This window comes from Eulemur rufifrons, chromosome 27 (assembly GCF_041146395.1).
Source record: "Eulemur rufifrons isolate Redbay chromosome 27, OSU_ERuf_1, whole genome shotgun sequence".
NCBI lineage: Eukaryota > Metazoa > Chordata > Mammalia > Primates > Lemuridae > Eulemur > Eulemur rufifrons.
The window spans coordinates 24,621,834-24,646,744 of record NC_091009.1 but is presented as its reverse complement, the minus strand read 5'-3'; the positions used below and the strand labels follow the sequence as shown (position 1 = coordinate 24,646,744).

At 44.4% G+C, this 24,911-nt stretch overlaps 1 protein-coding gene and 1 non-coding gene across 2 annotated transcripts in view; one reads left to right on the top strand and one right to left on the bottom strand.

Moving 5' to 3' along the window:
* The window catches only part of HHAT (hedgehog acyltransferase), a 247,495-nt gene that overhangs the window by 21,111 nt on the left and 201,473 nt on the right, over positions 1-24,911 (top strand). The window contains exon 3 of the mRNA XM_069459447.1: positions 4,812-4,879. Within this exon, the coding sequence (XP_069315548.1) occupies positions 4,812-4,879 (68 nt within the window). The remainder of the gene's footprint in view (positions 1-4,811; positions 4,880-24,911) is intronic.
* LOC138375862 (U5 spliceosomal RNA) lies at positions 16,523-16,638 on the bottom strand. Its single transcript, XR_011231567.1, has one exon. It is a non-coding gene; the product is annotated as a U5 spliceosomal RNA (small nuclear RNA).

Sequence of the window (24,911 nt, the reverse complement as noted above, 5' to 3'; positions counted from 1 at the left end):
AGGCACACCTTCCTTTATGAAGCAGCTATTTTCCTGAAAAGTTGCACATTAGTGACACTTTTATAGATGGAATTGTGCTTTCCATTGATTTGCCTTTTCATTTCACAAGTGCTTTATTTTCATTTCTTTAATCGTCAGTGATCTATACTTAAGGTTTCCTTAAATAGACTCCAGAACACCAGGGAGCCCTCATGTTTAAAGAGCCTTTGGTTTTTATGGTGCAGAGTATTTATTTGAATCACCACCCCCATGTCTTTGTTTTTATATAGTAGGTGTGCTTAAGGTGCGATACAACTGGTATAGTTGAACACATTCACTTTCTACCTTTTGTTTATTCCTATACCAACCTGTGGCCTTCATGATTACTAATCTTGGTTTATGAGAAAAGCATACAGCAGCTCTTTTGTAGATTAATTCTTCTTTTTTATTCATACAGCACACGAGCCTCTCGCAGGGTATGGGCTTTGTAAGGAGGTAACTTTTCCGCCTAGTTTGTGATTAAAGGGATTTGGTTGCAAGATAGCTGTTAACTCCGGAGAGCCCTGCAGGATGGGAAAACTTCTTGAACAGGTGTCCTTGCCCTTGGAACCAGGTGAGCTGGCTCACCATGAGTTAGCAAGGCTCTGTGAAAGGTCCCAAATGCATGGCTCCTCCAGGAGCCCAGGACTGGACAGCCTTTTTCGAAGTGTTAGTGCTGAGTGTTGTGGCCCAGCCAAGGCTCCAGGCATTCTGTCTGATGATGCTTCACGTCGTATTTACTGTGGTTTCCTTTGTTGCCTGTGGCCAGGGTCTTTAGGAGACAGTTGAATCGCTGCCTTCCTACTGGGATTCCAAGTCGCTAGCCTACCCCTTCCTTGCACTCAGGCTTGCATTGGTGTTTTCCTGCTGTGTTGACACTGTCATTATGGTAACCCAAAATACGGCACCTGGGCATTTGAGAACATAGCAGAAGCGGGAAGGGCACCCTCACCTGCTCCCCCCATTTTCCCCTGAAGCAGGTCACAAAACCCTCAGGTGAGAGGTGCCTTCTCTACACCCAAAGGAAAAGCACATCCTCATCTCTGAAGATGAAGAATCACAGACGAGAAACAGGCCTTGCTAAGGTCCCTCAGTTTGTTACCATTGAGTGATACTCTGTCCAAACACCTGTCTCCATGCTGTCCACTCTTTATCAAACCTAGCGTAAAAATACTCATGTAACAGATTCTTTGGACCTTCATTTCCTTATGAAGGCTCCCATGTAACATAAAACTTCTATTAAATAAATGTTTTTCTCTTGTTAATCTGTCTTTCATTATAGTGGCCTCAGCTATCAATCTAAGGAAGAGGAAAGATTTTTCCAACCCTACATGGGGGAAATGTCAGCTTCCAGAGAATCTGCTTTCTTAACACTTCTAACAAGCCTCTTACAATGGCTTGGGGCAGGACTGGGCTGGAGGGCATTTGAGGGCGAGCCCTAGTGTTGGAACCCCCACGGCTGCTCCTTCCTCCCTTCTGCTCCCAGCCAGCTGGGGTGTTGAACCCCACACACCAAATGTGCATAGAGCTTACTCCCTCTTGGCTCAATAGTTTGTTTCCATTTCAGTCTGGGGCTTCCTCTACCTCTCCCAGGAGCACTAAGGATTCCCATGCAAATTGCTCACCTGGTGGTCTGCCCTGGGAGACCTGGAATTCCTCAGGGTGAGCCGCAGATGAGCTGCCCTATTTGGGAGGTTCGAAGGCCCTTTATGAAGGCTAACCTTTTGCATCCCGGTTAAGTATCTCATTTCCTTTTGCTTGGGTTATTTCTAAATCATTTTAATTACAAGTGGGAACTGGGAGAGGGACAAAGAGCCCCCATGCTTCAAGGGTGTCATGGAAAACCCAGTACCTTATCACCCCTTGTCTATAGGACAATCTGCAGATGAATGTTTGGGAGTTGCTTGCCATTAAATTCTCTTATCATTAGAAGCCCATCTTTTCTGCCCCCCCCCTTCCACTCTGATTTGTTCCACAGTCCACTGTGTACCCATGGCTTCCTAGAGAAATAAAGAATCAGTAGGAGCTGATTGGAGTTTTTCACACGCATAGAAACAGCAGGACACATCCACCATGACTGGGTGTGCGACACAGTGGCTTGTATCACTTTAGGGCATGTATGTGTGTTTTCCTCTGTCCCAATTATTGCCCTCTAATTACCCCCACCCCAGAACTAATTTCCCACCAAAATGTTGAGGGCGAAAGGGGTACGCTAGTTATAGGCTGTAAGTAAATGGTTTGCCACCGCAGCCCACTGGCAGGGATTAAAATGCAAATCGCCTCCTGTGGTAGGTGGGAAGGAGCTTCGATGGATCCTTTTGTTGGAGGGAGGAATCGGTAGCTGATGTCATCGGGGTTCAGTAGCAGAGATGGCTTCATTTCTGTGCCCTCAGGCAGTTTTGCGGAGCATTGAATTTGGGGAAATGGAACCGGGGCACTAAAGAGCTGGCTGTGCCGGGTGGTCAGTCCTGTGTGGCACAGAGAGAATTCCCAGGCACAGAAGGCTTCTTTCTGTCTGGTAGCAGCCTCTTGCTTGACTGCATTTGAGTTACGGTGAAAACTCCAGTCCTGCCCAAAGGGTGAGGCTCGGAGATCACTGTCCGAGAAGGTGGAATCAGGAGTGCTGGGGGGCCATTGCTGTTCATGGAAAGATCTCCTGCTGCAAGTTCTCGCTGCTTCTCTCCTGTAGCTGCTGAATTCTGCAGCTGTGACTCTTCAGCTAACGTAAGACGGTGATTTCTCAAGGGCCCGTGAATGGATTGAAGTTATAGTTTAAAACGCACAGCATTTGTTTGTGTCAAGAAATCAGGCAAAGGTGATTTGTAGGAATTCTCTAAAACAGGAGGGAGGATTTTTGGTCTAGAGCTATGCTGTCCAATACTGCAGCTGTCAGCCACATGCAGCTACTGAGCGCTTAGAACGTGGCCAGTCCGAATGAAAACGTGCTGTAAGGATGACGGGTACATTGGATTATGAAGAATTAGTAAGGAAAGGAGAATGTAAAATAATAATTGTTTAATATTTATTTCATATTGAACAATACTTTGGATATATTGGGAGAAATAAAATATAAAATTAATTTCACCTTTTTTCTTTGTAGCTATTAGAAACTTTAAAATCACAGATGTGGCTCCGGCTGTCTTTCCGTTGGGCAGCATCGGGCAGATTTCATCCTCCTGTCTGTGTAGGGTTCCTTTTCCCCACTAGGGGGAGCTATGTTCCAGCTTCAGGAAATCTGAGGTCGGCACGTAAACTTCACTGCTTTTGAATGTACTCTCTTAAAACGGAAGAAAAAGAGCTCAAGGTTTTGCTTTGTTCTAATTTTGCATAATTCTGATGTTTCCGGAGGTTGCACTTCATGTGAAAGTGAAGCCAAAACAGAAGAGGGAAGAGGCCAGAGACGTTTTCCACCTCTTGGTGTTCATGAATTCAGAGATTCCTGTTCCTTCATTGGAATGCAGTAACTTGTCATGTGTTGGCTGACTGTTCCCTTGGACTTGAGTCTGTGTGCGATGGCCACACACATATCTACACACGCGTACACACCCAGCATGGCCTTGTGTGCAGCTGTAACAGAAAGGACCAGTGCCCCGCTACAGTCATGCATCTCTACAGCACCCCCAGAGCACGTGGCATGTGATGTGGGGGGGGAGGGCGCCCAGAGTCTCGCAGTCTGTACCTGGGCCGGTGTGCGGCACCTCTCCCTTTCCTGTTGTTCCTAAGTGCAGTGTTGCCTGAGGTCTGGGGCTGGGGTTGCTGTTTGCACGTAGAGCGTGTGAACCTGCGCCTTGATCCTGCTCTGAAACCAGCATCATTTCATGACTGTGTTTTATTGATGCCACTCTCCTGGTTTTCCTTCTGGGTAGTTCCTTTTTGATTTCCTGTGGTTTTTGAACTTTTGTTGATGTGAAAAGTATTGATTATTTCTTTTCCCCCTTTTCTTGTGTATGTGCTCTTTGTCATTTTCTGGGGAAATCTCAGCCGTTCTGGTGCCTTTGTCACTACCTTTATACTGAGCACCTCTAAGTCTTAAACTGAGGGCATTTTTTTTTTTTTTTTTGAGTTGCACCCACACCCGTCCAGCTGCCTACTAGACATGACACAGACCTCCAAGTCAGGCCCCGTGGCCCTTGTTACTTCCTGCATCGTGGTACTCACCAGCACTGTTGTGGTTTCCTATTCCTTGTTTGTCTCTCTTCCCCAGTGTGTACAGCAAGCCCCAGGGGATGAAAGCCATGACATTCGTGTTCTGTGTCATTCGTAGTATCTAGTACCATGCCTGGTTAATCGTATACCCTCAAGAAGTGTTTGAAGATTTTTGTTATATCTTTTGTTGTAAATCCACTGCATTGTTTATGTATGAACACGCTTACTGCCATTCTATGATTCCATTTTATTATATCTTGTTAGCATTATGTCATATAATGCACTTATAATCACCATAATTTTGTGGCACGGTGTATGTAAAAATTTCTAACGGCCTCTGTAAGTGAGGAATTTGCACTGGTCCCTCCTGTGTTTTCTTGTACTGAAAGCTCTTTTCCCTTGTGTCCCTCTCCTTTTGTGACCCTTACTACAAGCTGAATTTCCATCAGCCCCACTGTGTATTTCCAGGAACTTAGGTCACAGAACACTGGAAAGAAAGGTCGAGGAGTGTGGCATGTGTCCATGCCTGCAGCCCAGTCCACAGGCTGCTTTTCCAGGACATGGTCCAATTCTTTCAATGATCCTGCTATTCAGCCAACCCAGTTTTGTTTAGATTTGTGACTAACAGAGACTTTTTTTCTTGTCAGAACATGAAGAGGAACTGGACCGAGAATTTGAGCTGGAGACTGACGCTTTATTTGGAGGATTAAAGAAGGTACAAGTAGATGAATGATAAATGTCAACTTTCAAACCTGGTTTCAATGTCTTGCATCTCTTTTGTATTTGGGGTGGACCCAGGCACTGTATTGGGCAACAATCTGGAATGACGCGCCTTTGCTTCTGTAGAGGCGTGGCTGTGCTGTGTAGGAGAAGCCATTCCCACGGTCTTTATCTCCTTGTCCCTTGTTCTTAAGGTTACGTAAGCAGATTTCTAGTATCTTAACAGTTAGCATGGTTTTTCACTTTCGCAAAGCCCCGGGGAAGTTCCTTCTTGACCTGGCCAAATCTGTTAGAATCAAATGCGGTCCCTTGTGCCAACTGCTGGCACCCACAGGAACACCTTCCTTCTGGGATCTGAGTGCCCTGGGCCATCCACACTGCTGCAGAGCCTGCTGGGAATTCCTGTCCCCTCCTCCCCCCAGTGCTGCTGTGGCAGGGGGCTGGCTGCAGCTCACTTTGCCTGCGTTGGTAGCAGGCCAGGGTTCTGTCACCTACCTGTGTCCTTCTGGATTCGACAGCACTTCTGCTCTAGAATTGGGCATGGGTCAGTACCAGATCTTCCTGTTCCAGTTGAGAGCTGCTAGACTTTTTCCTCCCCCCACAACCCCTTTCTCTTTGAGGCTGGGGTTCTTGTCATTCTTCCCCTTTCAGTTTCTTAGGACCCCAGTTCGGTAATGACTTGGATCACAGGAGGTCCCGCGCCCAGCTCACGGTTTGGGGTTTAGGTCAAGGCTAATTAGGAGCTGTGTATTTGTTTTCTAAGTACTTTGATATGTTTTAAAAACATCAAAGCATTTTTTTCTTTTTTCTTTTTTTTTTTTTTTTTTACCATTTTTCTCTAAGTATTAATATGTCATGTACCAAATATATTATAAATTCAATCTGCTTTTGTGCGCTGGCTTGGGATGTAAAATCTTGTATTCCAACTTCTGAACATCCTACTTACAAATGAACTTTTGGAAGACGACTCATTTCCAAACTGGGTACTGCTTGTACTGACATTTTCCCACTCTGATAGTAGCAGATCTTGCTTAGAATTGTAACAAATTTACTGCAGTTGCCAGTTTTTATTTGGTGGGGTAACCTGTCCCTTTTCCCAGCTCTGTACGGAGACACTATTAGATAGAAGGGCCACGTTTATCTGGGACTACAAAGAGCATCCTGCCCTGTGTGGGCTGCCCTTCCTGGCTTTTGTTGTTCTATCTACCAGATACTTCCATGAAAAGTTAGATGTAAATCAAATTTTCATTCACGACATCCATTGCTAGATTTTTGTAAAATTTAAATAAGCCCTTCTTAGGATTAGCAATAAGAATGTAAGGTGGGTAGGAGTGTGCCCACTCCCGAGATGAGGAAATCTGGCAAGCTTTCTGTTGCAGTGGAATTTGAGGTGTAACGGGAGATAGCTCTTGTGAGTATTTTGGATCTACTCTTCAGAAATAAAACACTATTAGATCTCTTAAAACAGAAAAAAAAAAAGGTCGTTAAAATTGAAAATACAGAATTGTTTGCCGGGGCAAAATGAAGCAAACATGTTTCAGAGACTTAGCTAAAGAGAAGCAGTTGTGAGGCAGTATGAGAAACTGAACCCGGGGTCAGGCCCCAGGAGGTCTTGGAGCCATCACAGATGTCATTGTCAAGGGCAGGCTCAGCCCCGTAGTGTGGTGTTACTTCCAGACACAAAGGGTCATTGTCTTCACTGACTTCCCGGCTCCCTGTCACTCCATCAGGTCTGGCTGCTTAACCCCCTGCTGGGGCTCCCGAGTCCTGGGGAGGTGACCCCTTCTAAGCATCCTCCACTGCAGCCTTTGGGGCAGGAATGCTGGCGTTCAGGCCAACTCTGCCTTTGTGGAGAAGGATGCAAGGCCCGGGTACCTAACCTTGGTGCTCCAAGGACTCAGTCGTTTGCCATCCTGACCAATCTCTGTCCATCCCTCTGTCCATCCCTCTGTCCATCTTACCATCTATCCAGTGAGGACCTCTGGTTTCCTCATCTTTCCATATCTCGTTACCTTGCATATGGGGTGAGTGGTTTGGAGTCCTAGAATTCAGAAAATGATGAGTCCTGGTGGATAAACAGATGAAGGAAACTGATACCTAAATGTCCTTAGGTTGTGGACACTCCTTGCTGAATATTTCTCTCAGAGGCTATAGGAGGTGGCAAGTGAATGCTACTTTGGTCCAAATCCTAATCAAAAGAAGATATTAAGTATAAATAGAAATTGTGAACTTTAGAAGAAAGCCTATGTCTTCTGACATCGCTTGCATGCTGTCTGCAGCCAGGGTGGTAAACCTCAGCACTATTGACAATTTAGATCAGGTGACCGTTGTGGGGAGCTGCTCTGACATTGCAGGATGCTTAGCAGCATCCCTGGATTCTGCCTAGTTAGATGCCAGCTGTATCCCCTGCCCCAAGTCTCAACAAGCAAAAATATCTCCAGGCATTGCCAAATGCCTTCTGCAGGTAAAATCTCCCACACTTAAGAACAGCTGGTCTACAGCAATATTTAAGGGCCCTGTCCCCACTCCCCTGACATGCTGGTTTGCCATTCTTACCTTTGCTCATTCTGTTTTCTCTTCTGGATTGTGCCTCACCCCTTCCCTGTGTGGCCCCCACTCTGGTTTCAGATCTGAGCCCTGTCTCCCTGTCATGGAAGCATTGCCTGAACCTCGAAGTTGGGCTTGGTGCTCACCACTCCTGACACTTCCTGGCCTCTTTCTTTACTTGCCGCCACAAAACAGCTTTTACTAAGTGTGTGTCTCTGCTCAAGTCCATATTGAGTGCTGGGGACAGTGGTGAAACTAGACAAAGTTCCCATCCTAGTGTCTCCCAGTGGGAACAGATTGACAGTAAATAAAGGAACAGATGTAACAGCTGCAGATTGAGCAAAATGATATGAAGGTGATATTAAACAGGGCACTGTGATAGTAATGCTTGGATCATATTGCATACTGTGTTTTGACAAATTGACTTGTAGAAGTTTATTTTATATTATCCATGCCTTACTAGGCTGAGTCGTCAAGGGCAAGGCTGGGATTTAATCATTTCTGTATCTTCAGTGCCTGGGATAGAGTAGGTGAGTATTTTATTGAATTCAACTGCAGGAGAGAGTGAACAACACCAACATGCCAGGTTGCAGCACTAAAGTAAAATGCACTAGTCCTAAGTGCATCTAATGGGCATGCAGGTGGATGCCAGGTGCACAGTGTTTATAGTCAGAGACCCTCATTAGCACAGCAATCACAGACTGCTTTTGGGAGGAGAAGGTTGACCTTCAACTGAGCTCTAAAGAACAGGCAGCATGTGGCAAGGTCATCAGTAGAAGAGATATGCCATTCAGTGGGCATTGCTATAATTAGAAAAGAGAAGGACATATTGGGGGGATGGTGGCTCAAAAGGAAGCTTCATTTAGGATAGTGAAAGGGAGCTGGGCCTGACTGTGTAGTCCTTTAGATGATGCTAGGGCTTGGAGGATTATACCCCAAATCAGGAATGCCTGCAAGCCTCGTAATTTCTTTGGGATGATGCTGATGGGTCTTGCCGAGACACCAGATGTGGTGTGGGAGCTCGTGCAGTTGTAGCTGTCAAGGGCTGTTCCGACTCCGTATGCTTCTGTGTCTGCGCCCTGTTTTGTCATGTCTGCTCGTCTGGGCTCAGGGTGCCTCCCGTGCGGGCGCCAGCGGCCTCCTGGGCCACTGTGTGCCGGGAGCCTGTGTGTGGTCCACGTGGGGCTGGCTTTCTCTTGCAGGCCTTCTCTGCAGTGGCGTCAGGGAGATGAGAGAAATGTGTCTGTGCCCATGTTGCTTGCTTGACGTAGTAAATGAGCTGCTAGCCAGCAGGGTCTGAATCAAACGGATACAAGTGAAGCTTTGTGTTGTGTCCTTAATTTTTCCCCTTTTTTTATTTCTGAGTCGAGCTACTTGTCATAATAGAAAGAGCATGGGTTTGGAGTTGGATGGACTTGAGTTCGAATCTGGCTTTGCTACATCTGGGAAAATCATCACCTCCTCTGAGCCTGTTTTATTACCTGGATTATGGGATGGGAGGTTATGGGGGAAGAGGGGGGATGGACAGGAGACACCCAGCATGTATGTGCTGGGTACAGAAGAGATGCTCAATACTTGTTGGGGTTATTTTTTCTTCAGTGGATGAATATAGCCTTGCTTTAGCATTAAGAATCACTGATCCCCGCTTTGTGGCAAGGAGGTGTGGTCTACAGAGAGACGTTGAAATGTAGAAGGGGGTTGCTACTACTGAAAGGAGCGCTCAAACTCCTAATGCATTATGAAGAGAGTTGCATGTATCAATTTTTTTTCTTTCCTGCCACGTTTTCCTGTGGCAGGTTTCTGCAACCGAGGCATACCTGTAAATAAGCCTTCCTTTCAGAAATAAATTGAGAGGACTTTTATAGTGCCTGTGAGAAGGCTGCGGAAGAATAGACGAGGAAATAAAGGGAAGCTGGAATAGTGAATGATAGTAATAATAATGAATAATGTCTTTGCACATAGAGAGAAGAGGTAATTTTCTTAAGTAAAGACAGTTTTTAGCTACTCAGGCTTTGCTGATAAAGATTTTAAGATTTAACTTATTTATAAATCCCTTTGTATTTCAATAATTCAGGAGAACAGCAATGCTCCATTTTGATTCATGTAACAAATATTCATGGAGCGCCTACAGTGTGAGAGGCTTCCAGGCCATGTGCTGGGATGCCGTGACATTCCAGGCTGTCATTTTCCTACTGGGCCCTGAATGTTGGGGGAAGGTGATGAGGAGATGGCGAGGTCAGTGGTGCAACCAGCCACTGGGGCCTGTTAGAGACAGAGGATTCATGAGCCCCGTCTCCCAGGGCCTGAGGCTGCGGTGTGGCTGGGAGACAGGAGAGGTCGGTGAAGGGAAAAGCCGGCCTGAGGACCTGGATGGGAGAGAGAAATTCAGCTTGGCTGGAAGGTTGAGTGTGAAGAGGGCAGGGAACAGGTCATAAAGGCCATTGGGTGCCACGTGGGGAATCTGGACTTTATCCAGAGAACAGTGGACAATCGCTGAAGGGTGTCAGGTGTCATTTCTTCTGTGGACCCTTTCCAGAGCCCTCTGACTGATTGCCTTGCCTTGCCCTGCCATCCTCCTCCTCCTCCCCCCTCCCACCCCCACACACTTCATCTGTTAGTTCTGCAGCACTAAATCCTTGGTTCTAACTACACCTTATTTTCCTTTGGCTTTTTCAAGGACTTTTAACACAAAACATAATAATTTCCATGAATTCATAGACAGAAAAGAGAGAGCAGAGCTGGGTAGTCGGTGGCTGAGGGTTGTTAATAAGCAAATTGAGATTTATCAATTGCAGATCCTTATTTTTACACAAGGCAGAGAGCGACAATTCCCATTTCTGTCCTCTCCAGGAAATCACTACCATTTTCCTCTTTCTCTACCTACCTGCAAACCTCCTGCACATCAGGAAGAAAATCCAGCAGGGATGGGACTAGGAGTGGTCTTGTGCTGACAGGTAAAGAGCTGGAGTTCTTTGTGTGAACAAGAAGGACACAAAACTGGTGTGTGCTCGTTCGGGAACCTTCCTTCCATCACTAATCCTTGGGGTTCTTGCCCCTCCCATTTGGATTCTCCTCAGTCCACATTTTCTTTGCCTGGAGGGGCTGGCATGGGACAAGCATCTGCCTCAGCTGAGCTTCCCTCAGTGAAAGGGCAGAGCTGTATAAAAATCCAATGTTCTGTTAATAAGGACAGGCAGAAAATTCACACGCACAGCTGAGCCACTCAGCAATCAGCTCCCATCAGGTGGAGGGAAGGAGAGATAGGACAGAAACGCGGTTAACAATCTTTGAGGGGCTGCAGCTTCACGAAAATAAGGTTAAGTCTAGCCTCTGTAAACTCACCAGAGCTTAGACACATGAAACAAAGCAAACGTCGCCAAGAGACCATTGTTCCTTCACAAGAAGTCCTCAACCAGATGGGCAGGCTCACTTCAATCCACACTATTAAAAGTCTCCTAATGTGTCCAGGAGTTGGATGCAGAGATGAAAGACAATCCACCATTTGGAATGGTGAGAAATTTCTTAGCCACAAACCAGTCAGTTTACAAATAAGTGTTTGCTTACTCCTTGCTTTGTGGCCCGGACTGCAAAATAAGTGCTGTGGGTTAAGGAAAATAAGGGGTGTTTTTTCTTTCCTCAAGAAGTTTAAAAAAAAAAAAATAAAGTTTATACTCTGTTTAAGAATGCCAGGCTGACATATATATAGTGTTGTGGCCCGATTGCAGAACGGGGGATGAACACAGAAAGAAACACACAGTCACACAAAGACAGTACAAGACTACAGTGCCGACAGCACCAGTCGTTTTATTTTTATACTCTTTCTGTCCAACAGCTACTTCCTGGTACGAGACTTTCTTTGATGCCTTGAGGTAACCTGTTCGATTCATTCTGGGCAATCGCTGAAGGGAGGCTGATGTTTGCATCTCAACCTCTTAATCTCATCACCACGTGCAGACAATGAGACGCCTTGGCTTGAGTGCAAGACCCCAGGCCCTTGGCTGTCTGCCATAGGGAACAGTTTGTTTGTTCAACAGGCCGAGTGCAGACCTGTTGACCTCTGGCCTCAAGAAGCACGTCCAGCTTCGCTGACTCTGGGCGAAAGCCAATTCCTGCCCAGGGACGGTCCCTACATCTCCCCCTTCTCTTTTAAGTTTGAGATCGAATATGCTCAAAGACCATCATGATATTTTGATTACGTTGGTTGATTTTTATTTTTTGGTTGTGCCAGCATCTGTAGACTAAAAACAGGCAAAGAATAAAGACAACTAAAATTCCGGCATTAGTTCCTATGCTGTTAAGGAAAGATTTAAAAGGAGTTAAAGGATTAGCTTGTGACAGGCCATTCGCCAAACCTTGAAAGAAATCTTGTTCATTAAATTCTGGCAAATCCTCCTGGAAGGTACTGGTTATTTCTTGTTCTAAGCTTTGTAAATCAGCCGTCAGGTTACGCCCTCCAGTTAGCAGTTGGCCTAGAACTTGCAGATGTTTGCTACTATTAAAAGGAATAGGCGTAACACAAAACCTGGAAGAATTCCCATCGCAGCGCAAAAATGACTGAGTGCTGAGGACTTGAATTTGATCTCCCATGCATCGGACAGTCCTTTGTAAGTGCATGATTTCTCCTCCTAAGTGGCTATCAATTTCCTGTTGGTGTTGCCACAGTCGGTGGGAGTCTTCATGCCACTTACGGATGAAGTCAGCGGTTTGAACAGACTTTTGCAACGCTATTCCTGCTGTAGCGGCCGTGGCAGCTATAGATATTAATCCAGCCACAACGGCGATTATAAGACCGATGGCTCTCTTAACTCGGTGGCTCGAGGAAGTTATTTTATTTAAAAAGGTGGTAATTAAGGCAGATTCACTCCAGGGCCGGGATAAATTAACTGGAATCCAAAGCTCTGTACTGGCTCTTAAGACATATAAACTCTGTGAACTAGCATTGGAGTCGGCCCATGAAGAGCAGTTAAGGCAGGTATATAAAGAGCAATTGCTAAGACAGGAGATATTTCCTGTGGACTCACGTTGTTGTTGGGGCCCTGAGGCCAGGGGGGCCCTCAGGGAGTTTCCCCGACTGCGTGTCCCCATTTGTCCCATTAATGGGAGGGAGCAGATTGGCATCCTTACCAAATTTTGACCGACATTCATTAGTCCAATGATGTCCTTTTCCACATCTGCCGCACAGTTTTGAAGGCTGCGGTTTAGGGGCTCGTGGGGGAGGACCAGAATTCTTATGTCCTCCTTGCCTACATTCTTTCCTTATATGCCCAACCTTTCCCCAGTTAAAACAGGCGGGTTCACTGTTGCCTTTCTGATTAGCTCCCGCCAGCGAGGCAGCGTGCTAAGCAGCGGCACCAACACCAGCACAAGCGCGGACACATTCGTCTAAGGAAGCCCCACTAGCCTGTAAAGGGCATAAAATGTTCTGGCAATCTGGATTGGCATTTTCTACAGCCAAGGACTGAGTTATAAGAGAAGCTGCTTCGGTGGAGCTGACACCGCGCTGAACAGCGTCTTTTAGCCGAGACAAGAAATCAGTATAAGGTTCAGCGGGTCCTTGCATAGTTTTAGCAAAGGACGGGGCCCAAGAGCCAGAGGTCTCAGTTTTTCTCCAAGCCTTTAAGAAAATCAATTTAACCTGAGTTATGGCTGGATCACCCAAGGCTGCCTAGGCTTCTAAGGTAGCATACTGTCCTGTCCCAGCGAGCTGCTCCTCCGTGGGCCCAGGAGGTTGCTGCTGCGCCTTAAGGCGAGCCTGTACTCCAGCCCCTTCCATCCACCAGCTACGTAATTGTAGCCACTGTGGACTTTCCAGAACTGTTGTCCCCAGCTGTTCCCAATCTGTAGGCAACAAAATATTAGCACCAGAATAAGCATCAATCACGCCAGTAACAAAAGGGGACTGAGGTCCATGTGCTTGAACAGCCTGTTTGAGTTCCTTTAAAAATTTGTATTGCAAAGCCTGATATTGTACATTCCATCCTCCGTTAGGGAGATTAGGATCTTGGCCGGGAGGCACTTCTGGCCGAGTAATGGGAAATGCAAAGGATCAGGGAATAATAACGTTAGGATCTGGTTTTGGAGGATGATCATCAAAGTCAGGGGGAAGGGGGAAATCATCATCTGGCCCTTGGGTAAAAGGAATTCTAAAGTTTCATCCCATTGGAAGGGCAGAAGGCCGAACTGGATAAACTGAAAAAGAAGGTGGAGGTGAGGGGCCTGGAGTCACCTTATTCTTTTTAAGCAAAGAAATTAATTCTCGTATATCTGCACGAGTGGGCAATTCAGCGGGAGGATCCTTATCTGGTAGCTCCTCCCCACCCCCCGAACTCTTCAGGGGAGGGGCCCGGGGTGGCAAAGGCTCCTTTTCAGGTTCTTCACCCGCATAAGCCTTTTCTGATTTGGTCTGCAACAAACGTAATGCCTGAGTGATCGCGCTGCAGATGGTCCAGATTTTTAAGTCAATAGTCTCACCTTGCTGGTGGGCGACACGAAAGGCCTTAATTACTTGCTGCCAACTATGAAGATTTGGTTGCACTTCTGACTGACATTGAAACCAGTAACAGTGCTGCTGCACCAGAGCAAATGATTGTTTCAAAGTACTTGCCTTCACTTCCACCCCTACAGAGTACAAAAGTCCCTGAATTAGTTTTCGATATTTATGCTCTGGTGCTGAGGGGGAAGTCCCCATTTTTCCCCCAAAAGTCCCCTGTTGGATGCTGCTTACCGATGGCCAGAGGAGTGCCCCTTCGGTCCCTCTGTCCTGAACGACACAGACCCTGCTTGCTGCGCCACTTGTTGCGGCCCGATTGCAGAATAGGGGATGAACACAGAAAGAAATACACAGTCACACAAAGATGGTACAAGACTGTAGTGCCGACAGCGCCAGTCGTTTTATTTTTATATTCTTTCTGTCCAGCAGCTACTTCCTGGTATGTGACTTTCTTTGATGCCTTGAGGTAACGTGTTCCATTCGTTCTGGGTGATCGCTCAAGGGAGGCAGATGTTTTCAACTCATCCTATTGATCTCATCACTGCGTGCAGACAGTGAGACCAATGAGACGCCTTGGCTTGCGTGCAAGACCCCAGGCCCTTGGCTGTCTGCCATAGGGAACAGTTTGTTTGTTCAACAGGCAGAGTGCAGACCTGTTGACCTCTGGCCTCAAGGAGCATGTCCAGCTTCGCTGACTCTGGGCGAAAGCCAATTCCTGCCCAGGGACGGTCCCTACATATAGCTTTAATAGAAGTGGCATTCAAAGTATTTAACAAGGGTCATGGACGTTAATTAATCTGAACAATAGGGGCTATATACAGCCAGGACAACTGGCTTTACTTGTGCGTCCTGCCTGAAAACTGGCCCCGGCGTGACATTTAACAAAGTGTTTCTGTATGCATGATTGTTCCTTACTGGAATAGCCAAAAATTGCTGGGAGAGTTTCTAACCTTGGAATGCCTAGAGCAGTCTCCCTGGAGGACTTGCATTTGAGCTGTGCCTTGAAGAGAAGTATTATGTTTTGAACTGACCCAAACCTATTTGGTTGTTGAACAAAATTCAGATTCTTTGGTTTTATTCTTAGGAGCTTCTGGCAGTTGGAGGTGGGCAGGAATTAAATGTCTTCTCTCCCACAACCTTGCTCCCAAGTGGCATGTCACAGGAAAGCGTCAAGATCAGAATTCTCCTATACATACAAATGTTTATTACGTAGGCAGGTACCAAAAACCATCATTGAACCTGTTCCTAAAAGCTTGTGAAGCCTCTATTGTCTGTCTGAAGGTTCTTCAACAAGCATCTTGCAGAAGGGCTCATTCTGAGGCTGATGGATTTCTATTCTGCTGGCTGAAGCAGCCCCACTCCAGTTCTAGTCTGATTAGAGGATAGAGTCTTACTAGGTGAAGGGACACAGACCAAAAGAGTGTTAGTCCTAGGATGTTTTGGATGCTGGGCTCAAGAGATTATTATGCTTCATTCTTATAAGGATGTTGGAGACTGAAAAAAAAATTTTTTAACCCACTAAATGTTGAGTACCACTCTTTTCACTGGTAAAATATTTATTTCTAATGTCACTCATGCTAGTAAACGCTCAGGTGTAACTTTAGATACCATACTGGAATTGTTGGAATTGTAGCCATGTCTGGGATGTGGATTTCAGGTTAGGATCCTTCAGATGCTAACGCACTGTTTCTGAATTCTTCATTTGGATACTTTCAGTGTTAAGAACTGTCCCGAGGAGGTAGATTAAAGTTAGTTTACACACAAATATTCTATATAAGTGCTCTCACAGATAGGCTTCAGAGAGAAGAGGGGTGGCAGGATTATTCTAGCAGGTTGAATAGTGGCTTAGACCTGAAATTTGGTGAAGAAGGTATGGGGAAGTGGGGAGGAGGAGAAACATTTCCCTCTCTCAGTACGTTCCCTAAAAGTGGTGGCTGTCAGCATTCTTAAAAAGGTTATTACCTTTTAAAATCATGACATGACAGTTGATAAGTCTCTGTTAAAAAGAAATTAGGAGCAGCAGCAAGGTAAGAGCAAGATCATGGGGCATGTGGGAGAAGATGTGAAGGGGGGTGTCTTTGTGTGGGGAGCTGACTGACGGCCACTTTCAGGGATGACAGTAGCTGCTGAAAACTTTGAGATGGATGAAGGTTAGTTATTCTATCATAATTTTGCACTCAGGTTTTATGAAAGCAAATCTTAGATCAAATTCTGTCACACACGTAGACATTTATTAAACATTTATTAGGCAAGCGGTAGGAACCAGCTTATACCAACCTGTTCTTTGGGATCCATGAAGTCCTTTAAAAAAGATCTTGTGTGAAAGGTTAGATTTCAGCCAGTCCATGTTTGTAACAGTCATAATGCTAATTAGCAAGACAGATTTCACCAGGGAAAATTCTATTGACAACCACAACGCTAGTTAGCAGACTTCAGCAGGAAAAGCTTTTTTGCCATCTACAGGGTGCTAGTTAAAAGAACTTCCTCATGTATAACTCCATACCACTTAGACCACAACTTAAAAATGAAACAGTTACATCCCAGCAAGCTACGGTGTTTCTTTTAGAAGAGTTTTAACTTTTTTTTGGTAACCACATGATTAGCCTTGCTAAGGCAAGGCCTCAAAAAATTGAGTAAAAACTCAGAATTGTTCCTCTCCACGGAAATCTTTAGTAAAAGGCGAAAGATTTATTCGATTTGAAGAGAAACCAGAGTATGGGGGAGTTTGCTGTAATTCATTACTCTAGTAAGGGCAACTCCTAGTTCATTGATGGTGGCCCTTAAGCTCTGAGAACTACTTACTGCCTGGAGTCTGCACAATTCTGTAAGTAAACTTGTCATAGTTAGAAATGTCAAGATGGAAATATTCCTTTAAGCCTCAAAGAATTGTACTATATACAGGGTATTATGGGTATGCAAATGAGCAGTGAGTCATCAACTTTAAGATTCCACAAACACCTTAATTATTCATAGTGCCTCTGGAGTCACCGTTAGAGGGCGAAGTAGAGGTCTGGCTAGCTGGGTTCTAAGTCCCATCCTGGTTCAACCATAGAAACTTGTTTTATCCCTTTTGTATATTGGGACTTTGAGTGCGATTTCTTTGCTTTAGAATTCTTTTATTTTGAAATAGTTAACACACTCACAGGGAACTGCAGCAATAATGCAGAGAGGTCTCGTGTACCTCTACCCAGCTTCTCCAGTGGGGAATCTTTTATAACTAGAATGAACTTTCAAACCCAGGAATTTGACATTAATACAATCCAGACTTCATTCAGATTGCACCAGTTTTACGGGCCTTCCTGTGCGTGTGTGTGTGTATAATTGTATGTAGTTTTATCATGTGTGTAGAGTCATGTAACCACCAACACACTAAAGACACAGAACCTCAAAGAAATACTTTGTGCTGCCTCTTCATAGTCATATTCACCCTCCCCCTCATCTCTAGCCCCTGGAAACCACCGTGTGTGTGTGTGTGTGTGTGTGTGTGTGTATCACATGTTTAGGATTGTCATATCTTCTTGGCAAGAAGATCAGTCTTTTTATCATTCTGTAATGACTCTTTTTGATGCTGGTGATTTTCTTTCTCTGAAGTCTACTTTATCTGATATTAATACAGTCGCTCCTTTGTTTTATTAATGTTTGTACAGCATAGCTTTTTCATTCTTTTACTTTCAACCTACCCATGTGGTTATGTTTGGAGTGTATTTCTTATAGACAGCATAGAGTTGGTTCATTTCTTAGCAATCCGTTTTGCCAAGCTGTCTTTTCATTGCTGGATTTAATTTGATTGGGGTTCATTCAGCTTCTTGAATCCTTAGGTATTATGCCTTTTGCCAAATTTGGGAAATTTTTTGCCATTATTTCTTTGAATATTTTTCTAGCCTCACATTTTTTCTTCTTTTGGAAAATGTAATGACTCAAATATTAGATCTTTTGTTGTTATACCAAAGGTCTCTGAGGCTGTATTTATTTTTTCAGTCTATTTTCTCTCTATTCACATTGTGTGTTCTTAGGTTTAATAATTCTTAAGTAATCTCCTTTTGCTATTAAGCCCATCCAGTGAGTTTATTTAGTTTTGTTTATTGTCATTCCTCAAGTCCTGAGGTCCCTAGCCAGTTTGTGCTCTTCTTTCTGCCTTTCAGAATCTTCTTCTGTTTGTTTTATATATTGTCCGGATGTTTGCTTTTAGCTGTCCTTCGTGAAAGAGACAGGGAGAACTGTGCCTATTATATCTTGCCTGGAACCAGAAGTCTGTGTGTTGATGTGTTTGAAAGTAAATTTTAGGTATCATAAAAAGATAAATCGTTTTATTAACACACAAATAAGTTTCTGAAGAGAGACGGGTGAAGTAGTGGGCAGTGGGGGAGGGCTGTGTGCCCTGAGGATGTGGGGGGCTTTGGTTCTGGTTCTTGTTTGTCTCTGTCCCCAGTCTTCCAGGCACCAACCACTGTGGTCTCACCATGATCAGGGGTGCTCTGGGAGGGGAGGTCTCTCTTGGACAGCTTGGGCAGCTAATGGGCCAAGGGGACAGATTTAAAAGATGTGTGGGAGAATCCTTCCACATAACTCTGCTTGCCTACTTGCTTGGTCTTTCATGCAGTGTGTAAAATTCAAGGAGAAAAATAGTATCTAGAATCACGAGTTCCTCTCCTCTCTCCCTGGATGGATGGCAAAATTGCTAGTTTTTCCTTTTTCTCTCTAATTCTTTCTTTCTTTCTTAATTGGCCTTCTGCCCTGGGGACCTCCAGCATTTTGGGACTCCACCTAGAGTTCCAGTTTTTTAGTGTTTGCCCACTGTATAAACTAGGAGGTATAAACGAGTTTTCTTGAATGTGTGAGGACTTCCTAAGCAGAATGCCAATTCTGAGTCTGAGGGCCATTTCACGGGCCGTGGCCGCCAACGGGCTGGGGATGTTTTTTTCCTCCATGTTACTGTGACTTGCTTCATCTTTTTGGTATTCTGGGGAAGTGACACTAATGGGATGTGTGATTTATTAGCATAGTTTGGAGCTGACGAGTCGTGACTCTGTGTAATTTGCTGTCTAGTCATCCCATTCTACTCTGTTTTTTGTCGTGATGCCTGTCTTGTTCATCAGTCTCATTCATTGTTTACAGCTCTTTTCTCCATATACCTTGTAGAAAATAGGGTTAGTGTTTTTCCAATTTGAGCGGTGTGGGGGAAAATAATACAGGTTTTTGTACCTTTGACTTCCTACTAGAATTTAATGTATTTGTTAAACATGTGATTCCTTCACTGTTAGCTTTGGGAAGAAGGGGAGGATATAGGAAATAAATAGGGCAAGGAAACAGAATCTATCCATGTTACACCAAGGATATGCATAGTCTTGCATACTCCAGAGTGACTTCTAGGAAATAGGTGGGTAGAGAGTTCTAACCAGAGGTTGTTACTGAGTTTAGATTGACAATTGTCTTGAAGATATTCACAGAATTTACCCACATTAATTAGGTCCTTGTGATTTAATGAAGTCCTCTTAAGCGGCTTTCTCTTTTGTCCACAAAATACCTCCTCTCTACCCTGGGCCTACTTGGCTGGTTTGGGTGGTGAGGGGCAATGAAGATTCTGGGGGCGGGGCACAGTAGAACGGGTACAGTTCTTGCCTGTCCTGTTGGCATCCTCCCCTTGTAAGTGTCACCTTCACCTATGCAGGATAGCAGAGATGTTTCTGCAGAGACTTTGTTATTTACAGGAAAAAAATTAGTTTTGTTAGTGGAAGCATTTTATCCTTAAGGACATGTTGGTTGGGAGAGAGTGTTGTCTCCATATTGTAAGCAGGAAAATGGTTTAGTTCAAATTCTTTTAGAAATGGCAAAGCAGCTATTGAAAGGAAAAGAAAACTCTTCCAATAATTGCTCAGTGAATCATTAGTCTGAGTTCATCCAGAGAGCAATGCCTCTTCTGTGCAGAATTCCTGCAAAATTATTCTCCTTTTGTGTTTTTTTTCTGTCTAGAGATTTATAGGCCCTTAAGGTGAGTTTGCTGCCTTTGAATGTGAAGGGAAACATTTATGATTTCAAGAACCTTATAAAGGTTTTCTCTGATCACAGATAACTTTTACTCTGTAGTAATTAGGGATTTTATGTGGTCTGGAAGTAAACAATAATGCTAGTTAGGAAATAGATATGGAAAGATGTCCAGTATTTCTGTTGTATTTTGTTTTTACAGCATACTGGATATAAGAATAAGGAAACTAATAACGATATTCACCTCTCCACTCAGTTTTCTCTATCTGAGGGGAAAAAGGTATGATAATGAAAAATGTAGACTGGTGGGTAAGCTAGATCATTGTCTACTTGGTTTTTTCTTTCTTTCTTTTTTTTACTTGATATATAATAGTTGTACATATTTTGGGGGGTACATATGATATTTTGATACCTGTGTACGATGTGTAATGATCAAATGAGGATAATTGGGACATCCATCACCTTAAACATTTATCTTTGCTTTGTGTTGGGAACATTACAAATCTTTTGGTTTTGAAATATGTACGTGCATTTGTGAGCGAGTTCTGACGTAAACACTCACTGTCTTCATTATCCAGTTCTTGAACACTTGTTGGATTGGCCCAGCTGGAGTTTTCCTCCATTTCGTTTTCCTCTGTTGAATACTTAATTCAGAATAGTGTTCTTCCAAGTGAGTTGTTCTCATAGTGCTTCTATTAGAAAGCTCGAGCTGGATTCCCATGAGAAGAGACATTTCCTCCAGAGTATGTTCATCCAGGCTCCACTGCAGATGACAGGATCCACTCTAGTCATTTTAAAAAGGGAATTAGCGAAGGGATTTAAGGATACGTTTCAGAATAGTCGAAAGGCCTGTAGGTACAGGCACTAAGTGAGCTTCCAGGAACAATTCCCAGAGCCACTGTGCACAAGCACTGCAGGCGCACAGCTCCTGCCTTGAGAAGCTAGGGCTGTGGTGCGCTTGCAACAGTTGCCACCTCGGGAAGTTTCAGTTCCCCAAGGACTGCTTGGACCCCTGAGTCCCCACCGTGGCTGCTGCAGAGCAACCGAAGGGCCTCTGCCACTGTTCCTTCAGAGAGTCTCAGGCCACACATTGTGGTCTTTCACCTTCAGAGTCACAGTGTGTGCATTTGTTCTTCAGAAGCCACAGTGTGTGCATTTGTTCTTCGGAGTCACAGTGTGTGTATTTGTTCTTCAGAAGCCACAGTGTGTGCATTTGTTCTTCAGAGTCACAGTGTGTGCATTTGTTCTTCGGAGTCACAGTGTGTGTATTTGTTCTTCAGAGTCACAGTGTGTGCATTTGTTCTTCAGAAGCCACAGTGTGTGTATTTGTTCTTCAGAAGCCACAGTGTGTGCATTTGTTCTTCAGAAGCCACAGTGTGTGCATTTGTTCTTCAGAGTCACAGTGTGTGCATTTGTTCTTCGGAGTCACAGTGTGTGTATTTGTTCTTCAGAAGCCACAGTGTGTGCATTTGTTCTTCAGAAGCCACAGTGTGTGTATTTGTTCTTCAGAAGCCACAGTGTGTGCATTTGTTCTTCAGAAGCCACAGTGTGTGCATTTGTTCTTCGGAGTCACAGTGTGTGTATTTGTTCTTCAGAAGCCACAGTGTGTGCATTTGTTCTTCAGAAGCCACAGTGTGTGCATTTGTTCTTCGGAGTCACAGTGTGTGTATTTGTTCTTCAGAAGCCACAGTGTGTGCATTTGTTCTTCAGAAGCCACAGTGTGTGCATTTGTTCTTCGGAGTCACAGTGTGTGCATTTGTTCTTCAGAAGCCACAGTGTGTGCATTTGTTCTTCGGAGTCACAGTGTGTGTATTTGTTCTTCAGAAGTCACAGTGTGTGCATTTGTTCTTCAGAAGCCACAGTGTGTGCATTTGTTCTTCAGAAGCCACAGTGTGTGCATTTGTTCTTCAGAGTCACAGTGTGTGCATGTGTGTGCATTTGTTCTTCAGAAGCCACAGTGTGTGCATTTGTTCTTCGGAGTCACAGTGTGTGTATTTGTTCTTCAGAAGCCACAGTGTGTGCATTTGTTCTTCGGAGTCACAGTGTGTGTATTTGTTCTTCAGAAGCCACAGTGTGTGCATTTGTTCTTCAGAAGCCACAGTGTGTGCATTTGTTCTTCGGAGTCACAGTGTGTGTATTTGTTCTTCAGAAGTCACAGTGTGTGCATTTGTTCTTCAGAAGCCACAGTGTGTGTATTTGTTCTTCAGAAGCCACAGTGTGTGCATTTGTTCTTCAGAAGCCACAGTGTGTGCATTTGTTCTTCAGAGTCACAGTGTGTGCATGTGTGTGCATTTGTTCTTCAGAAGCCACAGTGTGTGCATTTGTTCAAAAGTCAGGGCATCGGCAGAGAGACCAGTTGCAAGGAGTTTTGGAACATGCAGTTTCCAGCCTTATACCCTCTAATGTGCAGGAAGTCGTGCTAGGAGGGGTTTGGAGAGTGGTGATTGAGCCGATCAATCTGCCAGACAGAGCAGCTGTTTTCTTTAGAGGAGGTTAAGATGGTTGCTTTCCCATGGCTTGGTAGCTTTTATGAATGCTGCTGTTGCCTTATGTTAACCATGGATTCCCTTCTTTCCAGTCCACAGTCTCTAGAACCTTCTTTTGACTGGAGTTTGGATCTCGAACAGCTCAACTCTCTCACCTTACCTTTGGGTGCCTCTGTTTCAGGATGTGTAACCTGAAAGTTTCTGGATTTGTGTTTCTAAGTCAATTAAAGTAAAATAGAGTTTCTTTGTTTATATATTTACTTAACAGATATGCTCATAGTACTTAATAAATGCCAGGCACTATTCCAAGGGTTTCCTGTATTTTAATTTATGTAATTATGAAGTAAATTTACTAAATTATGGAATAGGTCCCCTATTGCAACAGCACTCTACGTTGTCCACGTCTCTAGAGGGAGCAATTGATATGTTGTCACAGAACGGGCCTTGGGTTGGTGACGACAATCCGCAGAACGGATCATCCACTAGAGCTATTGTGTGCATTTACGTTCGCTAATTGGGTTTATTCAAGGGCAGGTGCCAGGTTCTCTACTTTCTGTATCTCTTCTTCCCCTTTCCCGGGAGACTGTGCTGATATTAGGTTCTTAAAAATGGTTTGACCCATTGTATAAGTATTTAAATTTTTCAACAAACTTAGTGAGCATCTTGTACGTGCTGCTTGAGTGGGGGATACAACGCTGAATATCTATGTAGACACTCCCAGAAAAGGGCCCACAGTCTAGTGCAGAGGCAGCTCTGTAACCTGGCATTTAAGCAAGATGTGACAGGTTGCTCTGATAGAGGTAACCATAGCGTACTGTGGGAGCGTGAGCAGGAGACGCCGAGTCCAGACGGAACCCATGGATGAGGAAAGGCTTCCTGGGAGAAGGCGCAATTGAGCCCAGGAATTTGAACACTGCTGTATGTGCAGTTGAAGCGCACCACTGTCTCCTCTCCTGCTTTGCTGCTGGTTTTCAGTGTGTCTTGATTGTGGGGTGCGGTGGTGTTGGGGCTGGGGTCCTCCCATTTAGGCTTTGAGCTCCTTGTGCTGAGGAATTCTATTCACGTGTTTCCCCGCACAGCGTGTCTAGCCTAGGGTAGAACGCTGCTGCGTGTAGGAAAAGATGCAGTTAAGAACATCAGGCCCACTCCCTTTCCTTTGTTTGGAATAGGAAAAACAGTGTTTCACCAGAAAGTCAGCTCCTATTTAAGAGATCCAGAACTATTGTGTCCCTCTGAGCTCAGTGTCGCCTGGATGCAGATTGCAAGGCTCAGAATAAACAAGCACATTTGTTAATTCATCAAGTCCAGTGAATTCTTAAATCTAAGTGCTCGGAGCTTTCAAGGGTGAGCAGGGTGATGAGTGCCCCATTGGCGAATGTTAGGTGGTTGGTGTCAGAGCTGTTAAGGGTTCTGAGTTTATGAACGTTCAGCTGTAAGAAGGCACAATTAGTCACGTAGATCCTTGCTACTCAAAGTGTGGTCCCCAGGCGAGTAGCATCGCATCATCTGGGAGCTTATTAGAAATACAGAATCCTAAACCCCTCCCCAGATCTACTGCATCACAATCTATCTACGTTTTATGCATAGGCCGCATAAAAGTGTGAGAAGCGCTGATATAGCAGGTTGGGTGTGGATTACTTTCCCAGAGTGCACAGCCTCCCCTTCCTCCGTGGGGAGCCCTTCTGGCTCTTTCTGGCCAGGATATGCCCCTTTTATCTGACCCCCTTACAGTACTGAAGACGTTTCCAGTTGACTAAGAACCATGGGGTCAAGTAGGAAATGGGAGAAGGAATAGAACATGAAGAAGTTGTTCCTGACCTGAGGCTTTAATGTTTGCCTTGAAATGTGTGATTGAACTTGGAGTCCGTAAAGCCTTTGCTTCTAGAAGCAGTGAGTCAACATTTTTCTCACCCATATCACTCACTGTCATCTTCTATTCATTGGCTCAGCTTTTCTGCCTGGTCATTTCCTTTAGGTAACAATTTTGTTGAGAAGAATAAATTAAGAAGGATAGACATGAGGGAGACACTTTTATTTCCTTTAAATAAATATTTTCTGAAAGAATTAGTGGTGAAAAGACCATGTGTCATTTTTGTTGATGGGACTTTACCAGCACAGAGTTTTTAGTAGTCCTGAGTCTTCTGACTTCTGGTGGAACAGAGTCTTTTTTGTTGTGTTGTATCTTTTATTTATTTATTTTTTTTTATGGGGGAAAAAAAGAAAGAAAACCTTGAAGTCTTGAGGCAGAGGTAAGCCTGGGGTCATGAATTCTAAATATTATTCTTAGTGTTCAAAAACATTGTATTTAAAAAGCTGAAATGTTGGAATTTTTTTGAGTGGGGTATTTAAAAAAAACATTCAGTATTGGCTTTTAGTGTCTTTTTACCTGTATCCCTGTTACAAAAGTGGTATTTTATTAATACTGGCATGACATCACCACATACCCTTTGAACTTTTTTACCTTTATTCGGTTAGGTGATTCTCCATTAATTTGGAAATTTCAGGGTGGGGAAGTAAGCTCT